Source organism: Schistocerca nitens, chromosome 2, assembly GCF_023898315.1.
Source record: "Schistocerca nitens isolate TAMUIC-IGC-003100 chromosome 2, iqSchNite1.1, whole genome shotgun sequence".
In the NCBI taxonomy this organism is placed as follows: domain Eukaryota; kingdom Metazoa; phylum Arthropoda; class Insecta; order Orthoptera; family Acrididae; genus Schistocerca; species Schistocerca nitens.
The window spans coordinates 450,926,156-450,948,786 of NC_064615.1; the positions used below are offsets into that span (position 1 = coordinate 450,926,156).

General features: G+C 45.8%; 1 protein-coding gene across 2 annotated transcripts in view; it reads left to right on the plus strand.

Moving 5' to 3' along the window:
* The window catches only part of LOC126236320 (zinc transporter foi-like), a 286,454-nt gene that overhangs the window by 230,525 nt on the left and 33,298 nt on the right, over nucleotides 1-22,631 (plus strand). Inside the window, exon 4 of one of the 2 annotated variants that reach the window (XM_049945534.1) lies at nucleotides 9,967-10,188. The exons of the other annotated variant lie outside the window; for it this stretch is intronic. Coding sequence (XP_049801491.1) covers nucleotides 9,967-10,188 — 222 coding nt within the window. The remainder of the gene's footprint in view (nucleotides 1-9,966; nucleotides 10,189-22,631) is intronic. 2 annotated transcript variants of the gene reach the window in all.

Genomic DNA, 22,631 nt, shown 5'->3' on the forward strand with positions numbered 1-22,631 from the left:
TTCCATGTTAGCATAAACAGCAGCACTAACTGTGCAGGAGGCAGTTGTGTTTTGTCTTACATTGATATCTGCAATAAAAGTGGTTTCAGTGCAAAGTGTTGTACTTAACAGACGACCTTGCTTTCGAATTTGGACTTGATTGTGGATACGACATGACGTTGTTTGGTGGAAACTCCGGCTACTTCGAAATATCTACATCACCGTGGTCCTAATTACGTGATGTAAAAGCCGTCGCCCTAATGGATAGGAACCGGAATACAAGCAGTATCGTTCCCAAGATCTGTGTATTTCGATCAGTGGATTCCAAAACAGCAGTAACTGAGGTCAGCGTCAAGCATCCGTCAGGGGTTTCGGAGACGTTGGTCAGGACCCGACGAAAGTCTCATATAATTCGAACGAGTAGTCACCAAATCCAGTATGTGGTATGACATGATGGAAAATCGCAAATGGGAAATACGTTCAGCCGACAAGACGATGTATTAGACGAACAACTATCAATGACAGAACAAAGCTCTTTGAATTTTTCGTTTCAAACAAAATATAGCCTCAGTAATATTCTCAGATGGGACTTTACAACTTCACAAGCACCCATTGAAAGTGGAAATCATATCTCCAAACTGACGAAGCGATTCCAACAAGCACGTACAACAAAGATTGCACGGAACGGTTGCTTGCCATCAAAGAAGTTTTCCTGCCGTCACCAATGGGACGAGTTCCATTCAATCCATGTGCTCAGTTAAACTGTGAAGCTTTATCACTTACAAAAAGCTACTCGGACTCACAAAAGAAATCTACATTCCAAAAAAGCGTTCAGGAGCCTTGAAGGTGGTCAGGGGGAACTTTGGATCACTAACGTATACGAGCAACCACAACCCATCCCTAAAGATGCGCTATCTGATCAAAAGTATCCGGACATCCCTGCTGAATTGACCACTAGATGCCACGAGAGGCGGACACGACGGTACAAAATCAGTTGGGGAGCATTGGTCTGTCGTTAGAGAAACAGTAGCAGTAGATAAGGGTCGGTCAGGAGGGCCCGTTGTCTTAGAGTGGAGTAGAAACAAATCCAACAGGGCCTTTCAACCCTTCTAAAGCTACTCAAGTCGACTATTGGTAATGTGATACTGTAGTGGAAACGCAAAGGAATAACCACAGCTAAACTAGACCGACATCAAGTACTGAAGAAGAGAGACGGAAGAGCACTGCGGAGGGTACTAGTAAACAATCGCATGGAAAAAATCACTCTAGAGTTCCAAACGTTTACCAGCAGTCCAGGTAGCACAATGACTGTGCATAGCGAGTTAAAAAGGCACTTAAGTGTGATCTGCAGAGTATCCATGTAGATGTAGAATGGTTACAATGGTTAAGGAGCTTCTCAAAGGCTATACATTTCTGTAGTCAATGCTAAGCGAAGCTTGAGGTGGTGTATAATGTGACGGCACTGGGCAGTAGATGACTGGAAAGAAGTGATTTGGATTGATGAATCACGGCTGTATCTGTGGCCTAGAGAACGTTACATGCCATCGTGTGTACTGCCAACACTGAACTACAGGGGCGGAGGTGTTAGTGTGTGGGACTTTTTATCGTGATTAGGCTGTGGTTGCGCTGTAGAAAACGCTAAATGTGGAAGGATATGAACACACTTTATATCTCTGTGTACTGCTTATAGTAGAGGAACACATCGGAGAAGATGACTTCGTATCGGCATGAAACGCAAGCTGTCATAAAGAAGTATGCGAGACAACGGTTTGTAGAGAATAACATTCCTGAAATGGTCTGGCTTGTCGAGACCTGAAGCCAATGGAAAACCTTTGGGTTTAGTTAGAACGTAGATATTATCTGGTTTTTGCTGTTAAGGGAGAATGTGCTGCCACTCACTCACAGAAATTCAGACATCTAATTAAAAATGTCCCCAGCAGAGATTAAATCGTCACAAAGGCGAAAGGTAGCCATGTCCCATATTAATGTCCACAGGCGTACGTCAGGATACTTTTGATCAGATAACGTATACAGCTGGCCCAGCTCATTGCTAGAGACGAAGAATCATGCATCGCTACAACTACACACACTGCAGTGGAGGAAGCTGCTATCGAACTGCTAATAGGATCTTGCCTGATCCAGGAAGAACTTCAAATGGTTCAAATGGCTCTGAGCACTATGGGACTTAACATCTATGGTCATCAGTCCCCTAGAACTGAGAACTACTTAAACCTAACTAACCTAAGGACATCACACAACATCCAGCCATCACGAGGCAGAGAAAATCCCTGACCCCGCCGGGAATCGAACCCGGGAACCCGGGCGTGGGAAGCGAGAACGCTACCGCACGACCACGAGATGCGGGCGGAAGAACTTCGGCGAGTGTTAACCATTCTGCGACAATTCTCGGATGCCTCCAGTTCTGGATCGGAGAAAAGGCGGACCAAGCGGCCAACGATAACATACCGCATCAACGCTAGGGATCATCCACCAGTTAACCGGCACCTTATAGGGTTCGTCGGCTGAACAACGCATTATTCGGGAAGAAGTGGAGAAGATGCTGCAAGATGACGCCATTGAACCTTCAGAGAGTCCTTGGTCCTCTCCTGTGGATCTTGAGGATGAGGATGGCGCATGGTTTTCTGCATTGATTAACGACGACTGAACAAAATCACAAATAAAGATTTCTGTCTTTTGCAGGTAGCCAATCACGCATCCAGGAGCTCCATTGGCTGCTTTTACACACCACCTAATAACAAAGAGCCTCACTTTAAACGTAATGCACAAAGACTTCAAAGCTACAAAATCTTGAGACATCGGCAGCGTTATTTCAAAAATATTGCATAATATCACGTTTGTCAATCCAGTTAAGGACTGCTTTTTTCCGTCGTCGTTTCCAGTGTACGCTGGTTAAGGAGTGCATTAACACGTGACCATTGAAAACACATTTGTATTGGTATCGTCGTCGCCCATTACAGTCGTGAAATGATTTCCTTGTCGGCCACAACATCCGTATTTGCCGGTAAAGCACGACGATAAACTTGAGAAATTGCCAACTTCCTTCATGTTATGACCACTGACAGGAGTTGCCTTCTTTTTGACAGTCCGTCACATCGGCGCTGCATGTGCTCGTTAGCACTCTTAAACGCAGTGTCAACGTAGTTGTTGGCAACCAGGAAGACATTTGCCTGAGCGAGCAGCCGCGGAGACCAAGGACCCGGCAACCAATCTAATGGCTGGAAGCAAGCCACGTGTGCGCACTTACTTTAGCAACCATAGTGTTAGTGAGTTGTTTTTCGGAACATACATAGCGCTGTATTGCCCAACTGAACGTCGTAGAGCGATAAGGAACTTCTTTTTCACTGAATATTCAAATCGAGGATTGAAAATAAGTGTCAGTGGGAGTGAATAAGTGATATCGTTACGGACGAAGGAATGCGTGACAAAAAAATAATCGAACTAGATAATCAAATATTTAAATGCACAAGCAATTTTTTCTCAATATACAACGAAACATATTTCACAGAACGAAACATAAATGTTCAGCCTCAATGTTATCAACAGTTTTCCTTTGGTAAAATGCCATGTCTGAAATGGGTGACCCTTCGCTGAATCAATGGATAGTCTCACCAAATAACCTCATTGACATCTCAAGTAATTCGAAAATTTAAATTAAAAAAAAGGTTCTGTCATAGCCTTACAAGGGAACCTCCCCATCGCACCCCCCCTCAGATTTAGTTATAAGTTGGCACAGGGATAGGCCTTGAAAAACTGAACACAGATCAATCGAGGAAACAGGAAGAAGTTGTGTGGAACTATGAAAAAAATAAGCAAAATATACAAACTGAGTAGTCTATGCGCAAGATAGGCAGCATCAAGGAGAATGGGAGCTTACGAGCGCCGTGGTCCCGTGGTTAGCGTGAGCAGCTGCGGGACGAGCGGTCCTTGGTTCAAGCCTTCTCTCGAGTGAAAAGTTTAATTTTTTATTTTCAGACAATTATCAAAGTTCAGGCACTCACACATAATCAACTTCGCTCTCCAAAATTCCAGGACATGTTCAGATTTGCTTGGACATATGCAGGATTTGACGGTCTACACACGGAAACATTTGAAAACGGAAAAACGTATGTTTTGACAGAGCACAGGGAAAACTGTGCGACTGTGAAACTGTTGCATTTATTTGTTGCAGTTTATGTGACAAACTCTTATGTTTTCATCACTTTTTTTGGGAGTGATTATCACATCACTGCGGTCGCAAAACACAGCCAGTAGACTTATTACAGTGAGCAGAGACGTCTATGAATGAACGGACAGATCGTAACTTTGCAAAAATAAAGAAAGTAAAATTTTCACTCAAGGGAGGACTCGAACCAAGGACCTCTCTTTCCGCAGCTGCTCACTCTAACCACGGGACCACGGCGCTCATGAGCTCAGATTGTCCATAATGTTGCCTATCTTGTCCATGGACTACTCAGTTTGTATATTTTGCTTATTTTTTCATGGTTCCCCACAACTTCTTCCTGTTTTCTCGATTGATCTGTGTTCAATTTTTCAAGGCCTATCCACTGTGTCAATTTATAACTAAATCTGAGGGGGGTGCGATGGGGAGGTTCCCTTGTTAGTATTTCATTCTTACAGCAGATAGTGCACTAAATTTATTTTTTTTTTTTTTCGCTTTCTTAGCCTGGGCAGTCGGAGAAGCTAACATCGAGTATAGATTTAAGTATCGGGAAGTCTTTTCTGAAAGTATTTGGATGGAGTTTAGCCATGCATGGAAGTGAAACATGGACGACAAATGGTTTAGACAAGAAGAGTATAGACGCTTTCGAAATGTGGTACTAAAGAAGAATGCTGAATAGTGTTGGGGAAAAGAGAATTTTGTGGCAAAACTTGACTAGAAGAAGGGATCGGTTGGTAGGACATGTTCTGAGGCATCAAGGGATCACCAATATAGTATTGGAGGACAGCTTTGAGGGTAAAAATCGTAGAGGGAGACCAAGAGATGAATACACTAGGCGAATTCAGAAGGATGTGGGTTGTAGTAGGTACTTGGAGATGCAGAGGCTTGCACAAGATAGAGAAGCATGGAGAGCTGCATCAAACCAGGCCCTGGACTGAAGATAACAAAAACAGCAACAAAATACTACACTTTTTTTCATTTTTTGAAGTGCACAGTTTTACATTTCTGAGCATTTAAAGAGAGTTGCTCATCTTTGCGCCGCTTCCATATCTCATCAGCATCTGACTGAATATTTCAGCAGCTTTTATCAGACAGTACTTCTTTATAAAATTATAGATGATTTCAGGCTAGTATTAATGCCGTCTGGGAGGTAATTAATGTGCGGCATGAACAGAACGGTCCCCAACACACAATCGCGGGGCACAGCTGAAGTTACTACTACATCTGTCGATGGATATCCATGCAAGATGAAGAGGCTGCCTCACTGTACACTGAAGTTGTTCCGTGGTCTCCTACTTTTGCTCGGCGGCAACCAGTCGGCACTGCGACAGGACACTGCACTGCAGCCTCGCAGGAACTACCCGCCGGCAGTGGTTACGCTGGAGCTACTCACATCGCTCGTTCAGTCGATTATTTGTGACAGTATGAGTCGAAAGCGATGTTGTATGGATCGTATGACGAAGGTGGGAGCTAATCGTTCACAACAAAAATTTTGTTATTGGCAAGAAGAAAGAAACGAGGTATGGTGTGCCTCCTTTTATTGTAGAGCGTCTACAGTACGTACACTGTCACGTAGTCTGTCAAAAGTTCACAGATTACCCAGAGCACTTTTTCACACGGTTACAGTTCAAGTAGCTATCTTTTAAATAATATTGAACAGAAGTAGTTACACGCAAAGAATCTACCATCTACAGCTATACAGGGTATCCCAGAGACACTCACAAGCTGTAGGAACAGGTTCCTCGCACGAAAACAAGAAAAAAGTCCTGTAAACACGAGGTCTAAAGTGCGTACTTTAAGAGTTATGACCACTTGTTCACCTTAAATACTATGAAATACATCTCTTCTACTTGAAGTTTGCTGATTTCCATATTTTGGGAGGAAATAATGTGGACCAAAAAAAGAAAACAGTTTAGTAATCATGAGCTTTAAATTACACATCTTAAGAAATATGAGCACTTGTTTAGCAGAAGAGATGTTTCACAATTAATATACGCATTTTGGAGTCCATGTTTTCTAGGCATTTTTGTCTCGTTTTGGTTTAAGGAACCTGTCCCTAAAACTCGTCGGTGTTTTCCTTGTGCATCCTGTATGTATACTCTGCAAACCCCTGTGAAGTATGGGACGAAGAGTACTTAGCATGGTACCATACGTTCCAATGGCGCATGAACCATGAAACGCGAGGACAGAGACGGTTGAAATGCTTCTGTGCGTGTTACAGTGAGTCTAATCTTGGCCTAACGGGCCCTACGGTAGCGATACCTAGAAGATTGGAGTATATTTCTAGTTTCCTCCTAAACACTTGGCCTTGAAATTTTATAAATAGGCTCTCGCGATGTAATTTGCTTCTACCTTCCAGCATCTCCTTGACGCTCTTCAATGGACCAAGTAGACCTGTACCCATTCATGCGGTTCTTCTTTGTACACGCTAAGTCTTATTTTGTATGGGCCCCACACACTTCAATAATATTATAAGATGGGTGCCATGAGTGTTCTGTAAGCAGTCTTCTTCGTACTCTGATTGCAATGAACTGAAGCCTGCCACCTGCGTTACCTACTATTGGGCATATGTTGTCACTCCATTCCGTAGCTCTACAATCTATTGCACCCAGGTAGCTGTAAAAGTCGGCCAAATATTGTCATTGGTATTCTCGCGAAAGCGATTGGTACTCACTCTGGGAAAATGTTCCGTCAGTTTTGTCTACATCTATTTCGCGTATTTCATCAACATGTAGATTACAGTCCTGATATTTTACCGAATAAAAGTATAGTAGATAAAACTAGCTAATACAGGATGGCGGACGATAAACCGCCCTCGAGCACTAGACTGGTCATTGTCGCTCGCCAGTTGTCTTCTGTTATTTCGAAACTGTTGCGACTACGTTTTGTATTGTCAGTACGTAAGCCCTTGTAACTTAGTTAGTGTGAAGAAGGTATCTCAGCGATATGTATCCTCTTCAAGAAAGAATCGCAACAGTGGAGGCGTACGCGTCTACTGGCTAATTTAAGGGCACGCGGGACATTTCTGCAAAGAAATTTCCTGGCGTTTCCACACCAGTAAAAAGCAGCACACATGATTTGGTGACAAAGTGGCGTACTACTGCGTCAGATGCAAATGCATAAAAGAATAGAGCTCCGTCCGTTCGTACACCTGCTGTGATGATAGAGTCCAAAGAAGTCGACACATAAATTTTCGCAACAAGTGGGTGTTTCGTGTAGGGCTTGACAACGTGATTTACACGTATTAGGGTATCAGCCCTACAAAGTGACATGCGTCCAAGAACTGAAGGAGGAAGATAAGGCAAAACGTGTGCATCAGTGTATATGGCTATGTCAAACAGTTGAGAGCGGAATGTTGGATTGCTGCTGTATTTCATGAGTGGAGAAGCATGGTTCCATCTGACAGGACATGTGAACTCCCAGAACACCAGTTACTACTCAACAAAAAATCTCTATACGATTAATGAGGAACCTCTTCACGAGCAAAACATCGGAGTGTTGTGTGTCGTGTCAGAAAGTCGGATTGCGGGATTGAAACTACAGTAGACGCTGCTGTATATATGCGAATCTTTTACAAATTTTACGCACAGTTTACCCCGCACCCCCTTACCCATGACGTACGTACGCTGTCTTTTAACAGACTGGGGCCACCTATCATACTTCACTTGAGTCAATCCCATGATATCATGAATGACTGACAGAAGAAAAAACTGCAGCAAAGGATTGCGGTCGCCGCGATCGCTGGACGCACGTATTCTACTTGTGACTTTTATCTGTGGGGCAGTCTACAGGGAAAAGTGTGTGCAAGAAACCTAATAACGTTACAAGACTTGAAGGACAATATTCTTAATAAAATTGTGAGAATTGATGCCGCGGAGTTGCGCAAAGTGTACATTAATGTTTCGGGCGCGCGTAAAAGTGCATTAAAGCACAAGGTCATTTTCAGCACCTAATATAATGTAATGCAAAAGACAAGATCAATTCAGTTAGCTAATTTGTTATTTCTTTATTATCTAATTATTACATGTTTATCTTTTTGTTGCTGTAACTGCTCGTGGAGGGCAACAATTCGTGCGTAATTGGCGAGCGACTGTACTCGGGGCCGGTTTTTCGTGCTCCACCCTGTATTATCCTATACGACGCACTTATAGTGACCTGTAAGCCGCTGATCCACATAGCTTTCTGGTTAAATATAGCCTTCTCTTTACAATCGTTATTAAGAGTACACTCTCTTGAAATTACTACCGAAGCTCACAACAACCGGTGCCTTCTGCATAAGGTGCTCGAAAAATGCATTACTGGCCATTAAAATTGCTACACCAAGAAGAATTGGACAAATATATTATAATAGAACTGACATGTGATTACATTTCACGCAATTTGGATGCATAGATCCTGAGAAATCAGTACCCAGAACAACCACGTCTGGCCGTAATAATGGCCTTGATACTCCTTGGGATTGAGTCAAACAGAGCTTGGATGGCGTGTACAGGTACAGTTGCCTATGCTTCAACACGATACCACAGTTCATCAAGAGTAGTGACTGGCCTATTGTGACGAGCCAGTTGCTCGGGCACCATTGAGCAGACGTTTTCAATTGGTGAGAGATCTGGAGGATGTGCTGGCCAGGGCAGCAGTCGAAATTTTCTGTATCCAGAAAGGCCCGTACAGAACCTACAACATGCGGTCGTGCATTATCTTGCTGAAATGTAGGGTTTCGCAGGGATCGAATGAGGGGTAGAGACACGGGTCGTAACACAACTGAAATGTAACGTCCACTGTTCAAAGTGCCGTCAATGCGAACAAGAGGTGACCGAGACATGTAACCAATGGCACCCCGTACCGTCACACCGGGTGATACGCCAGTATGGCGATGACGAATACACGCTTCCAATGTGCGTTCATCGCGATGTCGCCAAACACGGATGCGACTATCGTGATGCTGTAAACAGAACCTGGATTCATCCGAAAAAATGACGTTTTGCCATTCGTGTACCCACGTTCGTCGTTGAGTACACTATCGCAGGCGCTCCTGTCTGTGATACAGCGTCAAGTGTAACCGCAGCCATGGTCTCCGAGCTGATAGTCCATGCTGCTGCAAACGTCGTCGAACTGTTCGTGCAGATGGTTGTCGTTTTGCAAACGTCCCCATCTGTTGATTCAGGGATCGAGACGTGGCTGCACGATCCGTTAGAGCCATGCGAATAAGATGCCTGTCATCTCGACTGCTAGTGATACGAGGCCGTTGGGATCCAGCACGGCGTTCCGTATTACCCTCTTGAACCCACCGAATCCATATTCTGCTAACACTCATTGGATCTCGACCAACGTGAGCAGCAATGTCGCGATATGGTAAACCGCAATCGCGATAGGCTACAGTCCGACCTTTATCAAAGTCGGAAAGGTGATGGTACGCATTTCTTCTCCTTAGACGAGGCATCACAACAACGTTTGTATATGAGAAATCGGTTGGAAACTTTCCTCATGTCAGCACGTTGTAGGTGACGCCACCGGCGCCAACCTTGTGTGAATACTCTGAAAAGCTAATCATTTGCATATCACAGCATCTTCTTCCTGACTTTGATGCATCCAATAACAGCTCGATTTTTAGGATGGCCGGCGTTGGTAGCTGCTCCAAAAACGAACCAGCTCGAGGTCTTCGCCTATCACAGAGTGTAGGTTAAATACTCCTGTAAGACTCGGTGCGCTTCTTTCGCCGTCGCGTGGCCCGTGCAGATGAGGTGCCAGCAGTGAGGCTAGAGCAGGGAGTGGCCCGGCCTGAGTTGCGTGGTGTCGGCTGCCCGCAGAGACGCCGCCGGCGGCACTGCCGGGCCCCTGCCTGTCGGCGCAGGAGCTGCTGCGCTCGCACGGGCTGCCCACGCACCACGACGTGCTCATCTCGCAGCCCGTCTTCCTGCACCTCTGCCCCGCCATCGTCTACGAGATCGACCAGCGCGCCTGCTACGCTGCCGCCAGCGCCACAGCCGAGAGCCACGTCCACCAGGACGTCGTCGGTGCCACTGCGGCCGGTGCGTACCCAAGCCAGCAACTAATTTACGAAATTTAACCTAACAAGCAGTAACCAGCTTCGAATTTCTTGTAAATATTTATCTAATACTAAAATGTAGACTTTCACGGCCGGAAATGTCATGTCCATTATAATTATCCGGGCTGTTGAGACAGCCACGCAGAAATCATAGTGACGTACAGGCTACTGCAAAAACTAAGGTTTTCCTGCGGTGTGTTAAAAATGTAACGGAAAGAATAGGGAGGATCTTGACGAAGCGGAATATTACCGTAATTTACAAGCCCACCAGGAAGGTCTGGGATAAGGATGCTCGCAAACCATTGGAAAAAGCTGGAGTGTATAGGATCCCATGCAGCTGTGGAGATGTTTATGTGGGTACCACTAAAAGAACTGTTTCAAAACGTTTGGAAGAGCACAAGGGCAATTGTAGAAGAGGAGAAACGGAACGATCAGCTGTTGCGGAGCATGCTTTCCAGCCAGGGAACCACAATATTCGTTTCGAGGAGACGCAAGTACTAGCGGCCACAAGCGGATATTACGAAAGGCTCTACAGGGAGGCAATCAAAATCGTCAAACACCCTAATAATTTCAATCGAAAGGAGGAGGGCGTGAAATTAAACGGTGCATGGATGCCGGTGTTGAAGAAGGTGTGTACCACCCGTCCACTACTCGGTGATGGCAACGGCGATCGACGGCAGCGGACAGCGGCCAATTGAACTGACGTTTTCAAAACACGTGACGTCACGCCTCGGCGCGGGAGAGCGCGGACACGGAATTTAGCGGCAGTCGGTAGCGAGCCAGTGGGTGTGTTGGACCTTCCATCGAGCTACAGACCCCCTTGAAGTTGTCCTCCGCAGACGGAGACGAAACGTTGGGAATTGACACAGAATTCATCAACCGACTACGGCATAACAGCCCGGATAATTATAATGGGCAAATAATTATCTACAGAAGCAACGCATCCACTCTGGACGTGGTAAGTCCGTCGCCAGAAGCTCTTAGACTTACAAGCTCACCAGACAAACCAATAGTCACCTCCTATGAGAGCACTCCGGTCACTGTGGAGCGATGCAGCACTTCTGTACCTCTATACTGCAGACACATGACCCTCCATCGCTGGCGAAGTCATGGCAGTGGATACGAGCGAGCACGCGCGCTCCTATGTTTGTGCGTATGCGTGTGCGTTTGTTTATATGGAGTCATAGGTCGACATGGAGACAGGGCCCGTTTAAGGCCCAGGGCCAAACTCAGAGGGACGTCAGATGCTCCCAACCTACACAAGGTGTTCGGAAATTACCGTTACAAACTTCTAGGAAGTGCAGAGGAGAGTGATTACATAACATTTTTGAATAGGAACCCATGTCTGGAAACGTCATCCAATGACACCACATAGCTTGAAAGTTGTAGCCGGCCGGGGTGGCCAAGCGGTTAAAGGCGCTACAGTCTGGAACCGCGCGACCGCTACGGTCGCAGGTTCGAATCCTGCCTCGGGCATGGATATGTGTGATGTCCTTAGGTCAGTTAGGTTTAAGTAGTTCTAAGTTCTAGGGGACTGATGACCACAGATATTAAGTCCCATAGTGCTCAGAGCCATTTTTTGAAAGTTGTAGGCGCCGGCGCCTGTAAATGTATTTATGCGCAGGGTGATTCCGCTCCCTGCCGCCGTTGGATAAGCAGCTGCAGCAGCAAGTCGTATACTCCTAGCTCACTCAATTGTTACATAGTTTAATTCTTAATTTCTTTGCGTGTTTTTGGTACTTGCATTGTTTAATTCATAAATGTCGGGCGTATTATAGTAGTTGAGAGTTGTAGCATCGCGTTTTAGTACCTGAATAGTGTAAATTCGCGTAGTCGTTTGCCTTCTGTTTTTGTTTTGAACGGCCAGTGTCGGTTGGTCACAGTCAGTGTGCTCCCTGCCGCCGTTGGATCAGCAGCTGCAGCAGCAAGTCGTATACTCCTAGCTCACTCATTTGTTACATAGTTTAATTCTTAATTTCTTTGCGTGTTTTTGGTACTTGCATTGTTTAATTCATAAATTTCTGGCGTATTATAGTATTTGAGAGTTGTAGCATCGCGTTTTAGTACCTGAATAGTGTAAAATCGCGTAGTCTCCTTCCGCCGCCGAGCAGTGTGTCAGCAGTGCGCAAGTAGCAGCATTAGTGCATTTACTAGGCAATCTTGTATTTTAATAACCGTTTAAATTTTGTAGATTTGTTTGCGCTCTCTGTAGATTAGTTCAGAAGTTCTTTGCACAACAGTTTTTAGCATGGATAGGGACTGCAACTGCTGTGTTCGGATGCAGGCTGAGTTGGCATCCCTTCGCTCCCAGCTTCAGGCAGTGTTGGCTTCGGTCACACAGCTTGAGGCTGTTGCCAATGGGCATCACTGTGGGGGTCCGGATGGGGGTTTGTCGGGGACGGCCAGCTCGTCCCACGCATCCCCCGATCGGACTACGACTGTGGTTGCCCGGGATACTGCCCGCATTGAGGCTGATCCCTCACCTGTGGTAGAGTGGGAGGTCGTCTCAAGGTGTGGCAGGGGGCGAAAGACATTCCGGAGGGCTGAACGGAAGGCCTCTCCCGTTTGTCTGACGAACCGGTTTCAGGCTCTGTCTCAGGCTGATACTGATCTTCGGCCTGACATGGCTGCTTGTCCTGTTCCAGAGGTTGCCCCTCAGTCTGCAAGATCCGGGCGGTCGCAGAGGGTGGGCTTACTGGTAGTTGGGAGCTCCAACGTCAGGCGCGTAATGGGGCCCCTTAGGGAAATGGCAGCAAGAGAGGGGAAGAAAACCAATGTGCACTCCGTGTGCATACCGGGGGGAGTCATTCCAGATGTGGAAAGGGTCCTTCCGGATGCCATGAAGGGTACAGGGTGCACCCATCTGCAGGTGGTCGCTCATGTCGGCACCAATGATGTGTGTCGCTATGGATCGGAGGAAATCCTCTCTGGCTTCCAGCGGCTATCTGATTTGGTGAAGACTGCAAGTCTCACTAGCGGGATGAAAGCAGAGCTCACCATCTGCAGCATCGTCGACAGGACTGACTGCGGACCTTTGGTACAGAGCCGAGTGGAGGGTCTGAATCAGAGGCTGAGACGGTTCTGCGACCGTGTGGCTGCAGATTCCTCGACTTGCGCCATAGGGTGGTGGGATTTCGGGTTCCGCTGGATAGGTCAGGAGTCCACTACACGCAACAAGCGGCTACACGGGTAGCAGGGGTTGTGTGGCGTGGGCTGGGCGGTTTTTTAGGTTAGATGGCCTTGGACAAGTACAGAAAGGGCAACAGCCTCAACGGGTGCGGGGCAAAGTCAGGACATGCGGGGACCAAGCAGCAATCGGTATTGTAATTGTCAACTGTCGAAGCTGCGTTGGTAAAGTACCGGAACTTCAAGCGCTGATAGAAAGCACCGAAGCTGAAATCGTTATAGGTACAGAAAGCTGGCTGAAGCCAGAGATAAATTCTGCCGAAATTTTTACAAAGGTACAGACGGTGTTTAGAAAGGATAGATTGCATGCAACCGGTGGTGGGGTGTTCGTCGCTGTTAGTAGTAGTTTATCCTGTAGTGAAGTAGAAGTGGATAGTTCCTGTGAATTATTATGGGTGGAGGTTACACTCAACAACCGAGCTAGGTTAATAATTGGCTCCTTTTACCGACCTCCTGACTCAGCAGCGTTAGTGGCAGAACAACTGAGAGAAAATTTGGAATACATTTCACATAAATTTTCTCAGCATGTTATAGTCTTAGGTGGAGATTTCAATTTACCAGATATAGACTGGGACACTCAGATGTTTAGGACGGGTGGTAGGGACAGAGCATCGAGTGACATTATACTGAGTGCACTATCCGAAAATTACCTCGAGCAATTAAACAGAGAACCGACTCGTGGAGATAACATCTTGGACCTACTGATAACAAACAGACCCGAACTTTTCGACTCTGTATGTGCAGAACAGGGAATCAGTGATCATAAGGCCGTTTGAGCATCCCTGAATATGGAAGTTAATAGGAATACAAAAAAATGGAGGAAGGTTTATCTGTTTAGCAAGAGTAATAGAAGGCAGATTTCAGACTACCTAACAGATCAAAACGAAAATTTCTGTTCCGACACTGACAATGTTGAGTGTTTATGGAAAAAGTTCAAGGCAATCGTAAAATGCGTTTTAGACAGGTACGTGCCGAGTAAAACTGTGAGGGACGGGAAAAACCCACCGTGGTACAACAACAAAGTTAGGAAACTACTGCGAAAGCAAAGAGAGCTTCACCCCAAGTTCAAACGCAGCCAAAACCTCTCAGACAAACAGAAGCTCAACGATGTCAAAGTTAGCGTAAGGAGGGCTATGCGTGAAGCGTTCAGTGAATTCGAAAGTAAAATTCTATGTGCCGACTTGACAGAAAATCCTAGGAAGTTCTGGTCTTACGTTAAATCAGTAAGTGGCTCGAAACAGCATATCCAGACACTCCGGGATGATGATGGCATTGAAACAGAGGATGACACGCGTAAAGCTGAAATACTAAACACCTTTTTCCAAAGCTGTTTCACAGAGGAAGACCGCACTGCAGTTCCTTCTCTAAATTCTCGCACAAACGAAAAAATGGCTGACATCGAAATAAGTGTCCAAGGAATAGAAAAGCAACTGGAATCACTCAACGGAGGAAAGTCCACTGGACCTGACGGGATACCAATTCGACTCTACACAGAGTACGCGAAAGAGCTTGCCCCCCTTCTAACAGTCGTGTACCGCAAGTCTCTAGAGGAACGGAGGGTTCCAAATGATTGGAAAAGATCACAGGTAGTCCCAGTCTTCAAGAAGGGTCGTCGAGCAGATGCGCAAAACTATAGACCTATATCTCTGACGTCGATCTGTTGTAGAATTTTAGAACATGTTTTTTGCTCGAGTATCATGTCGTTTTTGGAAACTCAGAATCTACTCTGTAGGAATCAACATGGATTCCGTAAACAGCGATCGTGTGAGACCCAACTTGCTTTATTTGTTCACGAGACCCAGAAAATATTAGATACCGGCTGCCAGGTAGATGCTATTTTTCTTGACTTCCAGAAGGCGTTCGATACAGTTCCGCACTGTCGCCTGATAAACAAAGTAAGAGCCTACGGAATATCAGACCAGCTGTGTGGCTGGATTGAAGAGTTTTTAGCAAACAGAACACAGCATGTTGTTATCAATGGAGAGACGTCTACAGACGTTAAAGTAATCTCTGGCGTGCCACAGGGGAGTGTTATGGGACCATTGCTTTTCACAATATATATAAATGACCTAGTAGATAGTGTCGAAAGTTCCATGCGGCTTTTCGCGGATGATGCTGTAGTATACAGAGAAGTTGCAGCGTTAGAAAATTGTAGCGAAATGCAGGAAGATCTGCAGCGGATAGGCACTTGGTGCAGGGAGTGGCAAATGTAATGTATTGCGAATACATAGAAAGAAGGATCCTTTATTGTATGATTATATGATAGCGGAACAAACACTGGTAGCAGTTACTTCTGTAAAATATCTGGGAGTATGCGTGCGGAACGATTTGAAGTGGAATGATCATATAAAATTAATTGTTGGTAAGGCGGGTACCAGGTTGAGATTCATTGGGAGAGTGCTTAGAAAATGTAGTCCATCAACAAAGGAGGTGGCTTACAAAACACTCGTTCGACCTATACTTGAGTATTGCTCATCAGTGTGGGATCCGTACCAGATCGGGTTGATGGAGGAGATAGAGAAGATCCAAAGAAGAGCGGCGCGTTTCGTCACAGGGTTATTTGGTAACCGTGATAGCGTTACGGAGATATTTAATAAACTCAAGTGGCAGACTCTGCAAGAGAGGCGCTCTGCATCGCGGTGTAGCTTGTTGTCCAGGTTTCGAGAGGGTGCGTTTCTGGATGAGGTATCGAATATATTGCTTCCTCCTACTTATACCTCCCGAGGAGATCACGAATGTAAAATTAGAGAGATTCGAGCGCGCACGGAGGCTTTCCGGCAGTCGTTCTTTCCGCGAACCGTACGCGACTGGAACAGAAAAGGGAGGTAATGACAGTGGCACGTAAAGTGCCCTCCGCCACACACCGTTGGGTGGCTTGCGGAGTATAAATGTAGATGTAGATGATGTTACAAACTTTCATGGATGATGGAGGAGGATAAATGTATCAATTTGAGGTAAGAGCCTCAGCACCGGAAACGAACGAGTCGAAAGTTGTAAACGAGAAACCTTTCTGATACCTCTGACAGTGGAATACATACACTGGTAATGTTCAAAATGGTTCAAATGGCTCTGAGCACTATGGGACTTAACATCTGAGGTCATCAGTCCCCTAGAACTTAGAACTACTTAAACCTACCTAACCTAAGAACATCACACACATCCATGCGCGAAGCAGGATTCAAACCTACGACCGTAGCAGTCGCGTGGTTCCAGACTGTAGCGCGTAGAACCCCTCTGCCACCGCGGCCGGCTACTGGTACTGTTGTTCCTAAGACTTCAAATTGATACATTTATCCTTCTCCATTATCCTACAATGTTTGTAGCATCATCGCGGAATCACGCTATATATATATAGAGGCGCCGGTGACTATAACCTGAGTTTTGCAGCGTCATTGGATGACGTTTCCGCAGGTGGGTTCCTATTCAAAATAATACGTACTCACTCCCCTCTACAAGTTCTTCAAGTTTGTAACAGGAATTTCCGAACACCCTGTATGTATAGGGCCTCTACCAAGTGCAAAATTTGTATATGGGGTGTATCACAGTTATTAAAAACAAAAAATGACACAGATGAGAGTACACGATATGAGAACTAAAAAAAATCGCAGTAATCATGGCTTTAAAACGAGCCACCTGTAGGATAGTTGGGAATGTGTGGTTATGAGGCACCACTGACTTCGGTATAAAATATTGTCCTGTCAAGTGTAAATATGTTTGAAATGTTAATTTTCGTTAGTCACCTTCTAACTGGGCTCAGATTTCACCGCCGCGCGTAGTGGCCGCGCACTTTGACGCGCCATGTCACGGACTGAGCGGCCCCTCCCGCCAGAGGTCCGAGTCCTCCCTCGGGCGTGGGTGTGCGTGTTGTTCTTAGCATAAGTTAGTTTAAGTAGTGTGTAACTCTAGGGACCGATGATCTCAGCAGTTTAGTCCTTTAGGAATTCACACACACCATCAGATTTCACCCAAGGCCTATGTTAACAAGAAATGCAATACAATACAGTAGTAGAATTCAAAATAAAGGCTGGGTTTCTGCTAAAGAAGTAGTACAATGTTTAAGGCTTGAATGTATCGAATTTATTATGAAGATAGTAGACACATATAAGACGGAGTCACGTAGTTTCTTAAAACGAGTAAGAAAATAAAGCGTTTGCATGTCCTAGATGAAAATTGGTATGAAGGCAGTCACTATCCTGGTGTGTTACAGCTCTGTTAGTACTTTGTGCAACAACAGTTCTTCCTAATTACCTCAAAATTTTCTTCGGTATTGATTTTGTTAGGGCTTCTAGTTCTTGCAGTGCAATTGTGGCGCACTTTTCTCGTATCACTCTTTTCAGTTCACATAAGGCCTCATATTGTCTTACGTTGCGATAAACACGCCTTGTAAGTATTCCCCAATGATTTTCCATTAGTATCATATCCGGGCTATGTGCAGGCGAGAGCAAGACATAGATATCTTTATTTTCAAACCGCTTTTTGGTTCTAGCAGAGATATGAACGGATTCATTACCTTGTTGAAACATTAGACTTTCGTTTCCTAGGTCGTCATACATTCTAACCAATTCTGTCTTCTAGCATCTCATTGTACGTGTTAGAAGTATTGCTTGGCTGAACTCTAGAGTGCACTAAATCATAACACTTCCACCACCAAGTTTTCTGCTCATTCTTACCTGAACATGCCGACAATACTGAAATCCTTGCGGCCCATCTAAATTAAACTACTCCCCATCACTGAAGACCACGTCATCCCGATCTGAAGACCATGACATATGTTTTTCAGCATACTCCTGTCCATTATGTTTACGTTTGGTTGTTAGAGAAGGTTTCTGCAGCATTTTCTTGAATGCAAGATGTTTGTCATTTGACAAAATTTGTTTTACACGTCTGGCAGTTACTGGCAACTGTAAAGCAGTAACAAGTTGAGAAGAGTAATTGTTTGAGGTCCTTGCTTTGCGCAAAAGTAACCGTTTCAATGCCACAGATAATTTTCTGCTTTGCCCATCTTTTCCATTCTGTCCACATCATGCGCCCAGTCTTACAAAATTATCAGTCACTGTAGTTGAACAGTTCAACTTCTTGGCGATTTTACGATTAGAGACCCACTTTCTCGTTCACACCAATTTTTGCTTTTTCATTACATAATGACTGTATTCCACGTGGCATTGTCATAATCGTGGTTTACGCAGACAACACACACTATCACGGTGTCTGTTTCCTGTCTGCAGTAAACACACGTACGCACACACTAAAACTGCGCAGAGCCAACTGCCTTTTTACTGAGTTCCACCCTCTACCACCTGAATCGTTGATGTCTTATTATATACCGTACTACTGACATCAAATGCCATACCATTTGACTGCACTTACCTGTTTACTGGATCTCACATTATTGCATAAACACTGTGCGCAACTATTCCAACCGACAATGTCAATTTTCCTACAAATATCCATGCCTTTATTCTGATTTCCACTAATGTAAAAATTTGACAACAGTACAATACTACATGCTCAGTTTAATGTACACTTCCAAATACGTCCGTACTAATTAAGAGCGCGGCTAGCCCCGTGGGAGGTTCCAGTCCTCCCTCGGGCATGGCTGTATGTGTTGTCCATAGAGTAAGTTAGTTTAAGTTAGATTAAGTAATGTGTAATCCTAGGGACCGATGACCTCAGCAGTTTGATCCCATAGGAACTTATCACAAATTTCCGCACTAATTAAGACACTATTTTTTACTGAAGCCAGTGGCAGCTCATAACAACACATTCGCAGTTACCTCATAAATGGTTTGTTTGCAGACACATGTTTTCCATAACGTTTTTACTTCTGCTTTCACTAAAAGCTTTTAATGATCTCAGGAATTATCTGAAATGGAAATGAATTATATTGCTTAAGCACAGGAACAAGATTTAGAAAATTTATTTCTGTTACAGATGAATGCCTATGTATCACTTATTTTTAAAAGAAAAGAAGCAATTCACGATCACTGAATTTACATTTATTTTTAAGGATCTTACCAAGAGTCCAGAAAAAGGCAGGTAAAAAAGTGCCGTACAGAAGGTTGGGGGAGGGGCTGGAGGATGCTAAATGATACGTCACTTGTGTAGAGAAAATGTTCTCGAACCAGCCCTATGTGGAGACATGATCCAAATATAGTATTGTGTTGGGCTGTGTAATTGTTCGCACCGTGAATGAACAAAGTTGTTACATGCTGTATCAGCACGGACTGTCCATCGTTTCTACAGCAACGCTGTACTACTCGCAGGTACATAACGCGGCGTAAGAACAGTAATCACAAAAAAAATCCTAATCGGACAGCTACTGGAGAAGAGTTTCACACCTTTTAACTAAGGAGTGGCTTCAAACCAGACATGAAACTGCTGATGTCAATGAATGCAGGTCCATCTCCATCAGTTTCTAAGTGAAGATTGCGAAGGAGACTGCGTGCAATGGACATTTGGAGCCGAGTATCTCGCAAAAGGCAGTTAAACGCACAACAGCACATAAAGCGGCACATCTTCAGTAGACCAAACAAAAAATGGTTCAAATGGCCCTGAGCACTATGGGACTTAACAGCTATGGTCATCAGTCCTCTAGAACTTAGAACTACTTAAACCTAACTAACCTAAGGACATCACACAACACCCAGCCATCACGAGGCAGAGAAAATCCCTGACCCCGCCGGGAATCGAACCCGGGCGTGGGAAGCGAGAACGCTACCGCACGACCACGAGATGCGGGCATAGACCAAACAACACACGTACTTAATAGGAGCTGACTGGAAGCGTCTAGTGCGGACACAGAAGACACTGTTTTGGTTCTTCTCAAATGATGAAAGGTGAAGAGTGAATCGATGGACCAATGAGGTTTTTAAGCCGCTGGGTGTGCGAGGTGTAGTTCCACCCAGAGGTGGTTCTGTGACGATTGTGGGGGTATTTTTCGTGACATGTCCTGGGCCCACATTTTCTGTTTACAGTGAACATGAACCGAGATGTTTATTTCAGTGGTATTAGAGACCAAGTGTTGCCCTTTTCTTCTACAGTTTCATGATAAGTAGGGTATCAACACATGCGTCTTCAGAGATATCAGCCGTGATCACAGGGCTGCACGCGTATGCTCGTGGTGTGACAGTCAATCGTGCACCCTGTCACTCCTCAACTGGCCTGCTAAACCACCCTGTTTTAATTGCGTAGAAAATACACTCCTGGAAATGGAAAAAAGAACACATTGACACCGGTGTGTCAGACCCACCATACTTGCTCCGGACACTGCGAGAGGGCTGTACAAGCAATGATCACACGCACGGCACAGCGGTCACACCAGGAACCGCGGTGTTGGCCGTCGAATGGCGCTAGCTGCGCAGCATTTGTGCACCGCCGCCGTCAGTGTCAGCCAGTTTGCCGTGGCATACGGAGCTCCATCGCAGTCTTTAACACTGGTAGCATGCCGCGACAGCGTGGACGTGAACCGTATGTGCAGTTGACGGACTTTGAGCGAGGGCGTATAGTGGGCATGCGGGAGGCCGGGTGGACGTACCGCCGAATTGCTCAACACGTGGGGCGTGAGGTCTCCACAGTACATCGATGTTGTCGCCAGTGGTCGGCGGAAGGTGCACGTGCCCGTCGACCTGGGACCGGACCGCAGCGACGCACGGATGCACGACAAGACCGTAGGATACTACGCAGTGCCGTAGGGGACCGCACCGCCACTTCCCAGCAAATTAGGGACACTGTTGCTCCTGGGGTATCGGCGAGGACCATTCGCAACCGTCTCCATGAAGCTGGGCTACGGTCCCGCACACCGTTAGGCCGTCTTCCGCTCACGCCCCAACATCGTGCAGCCCGCCTCCAGTGGTGTCGCGACAGGCGTGAATGGAGGGACGAATGGAGACGTGTCGTCTTCAGCGATGAGAGTCGCTTCTGCCTTGGTGCCAATGATGGTCGTATGCGTGTTTGGCGCCGTGCAGGTGAGCGCCACAATCAGGACTGCATACGACCGAGGCACACAGGGCCAACACCCGGCATCATGGTGTGGGGAGCGATCTCCTACACTGGCCGTACACCACTGGTGATCGTCGAGGGGACACTGAATAGTGCACGGTACATCCAAACCGTCATCGAACCCATCGTTCTACCATTCCTAGACCGGCAAGGGAACTTGCTGTTCCAACAGGACAATGCACGTCCGCATGTATCCCGTGCCACCCAACGTGCTCTAGAAGGTGTAAGTCAACTACCCTGGCCAGCAAGATCTCCGGATCTGTCCCCCATTGAGCATGTTTGGGACTGGATGAAGCGTCGTCTCACGCGGTCTGCACGTCCAGCACGAACGCTGGTCCAACCGAGGCGCCAGGTGGAAATGGCATGGCAAGCCGTTCCACAGGACTACATCCAGCATCTCTACGATCGTCTCCATGGGAGAATAGCAGCCTGCATTGCTGCGAAAGGTGGATATAGACTGTACTAGTGCCGACATTGTGCATGCTCTGTTGGCTGTGTCTATGCGCCTGTGGTTCTGTCAGTGTGATCATGTGATGTATCTGACCCCAGGAATGTGTCAATAAAGTTTCCCCTTCCTGGGACAATGAATTCACGGTGTTCTTATTTCAATTTCCAGGAGTGTATCTCGGATATTTGGAACAGCGGGTGAAATGTAGCAACCATCATTCCCACAGTCTGGAGGCTGTACTTGATCTAATCACTAATGAGTGGCTTCTACTGGGTATAGCGTACCAGAAGAAACTAATCGACTCTTCTTCTCGGAAAATTGAGGCCACTATCAAAGCAACGCGGTATTAGCGCGAAGCCTCCTGAGGGTGACTAATTTTTATCCTGTGTGGTTATTTTTAAACCATGTACTGCAGTATTTTTGTGGCACATTGCCTCGATACGAACAAAAACACATTGTGAAACTTCCTGGCAGATTAAAACTGTGTGCCCGACCGAGACTCGAACTCGCTGCAGAGTGAAAATCTCATTCTGAAAAACAAATTGTAATGGTGATGAAACCTACTGACCTGCCAAAAGAACTCTAGTTCCTTATATGTCTCTGTTTCCTAACAAAGTATCCTACCACAGTAGACTGTGCATGTAAAACAAACGAAAATGGTACGATCTCTAAAGTTAATTAATAAAACTTATTTCTCCTATCCTGCGCCCCCCCCAACCCCCCCCCCACCCTCCCACCCCACATGAACGATGGACCTTGCCGTTGATGGGGAGGCTTTGCCTCAGCGGTACAGA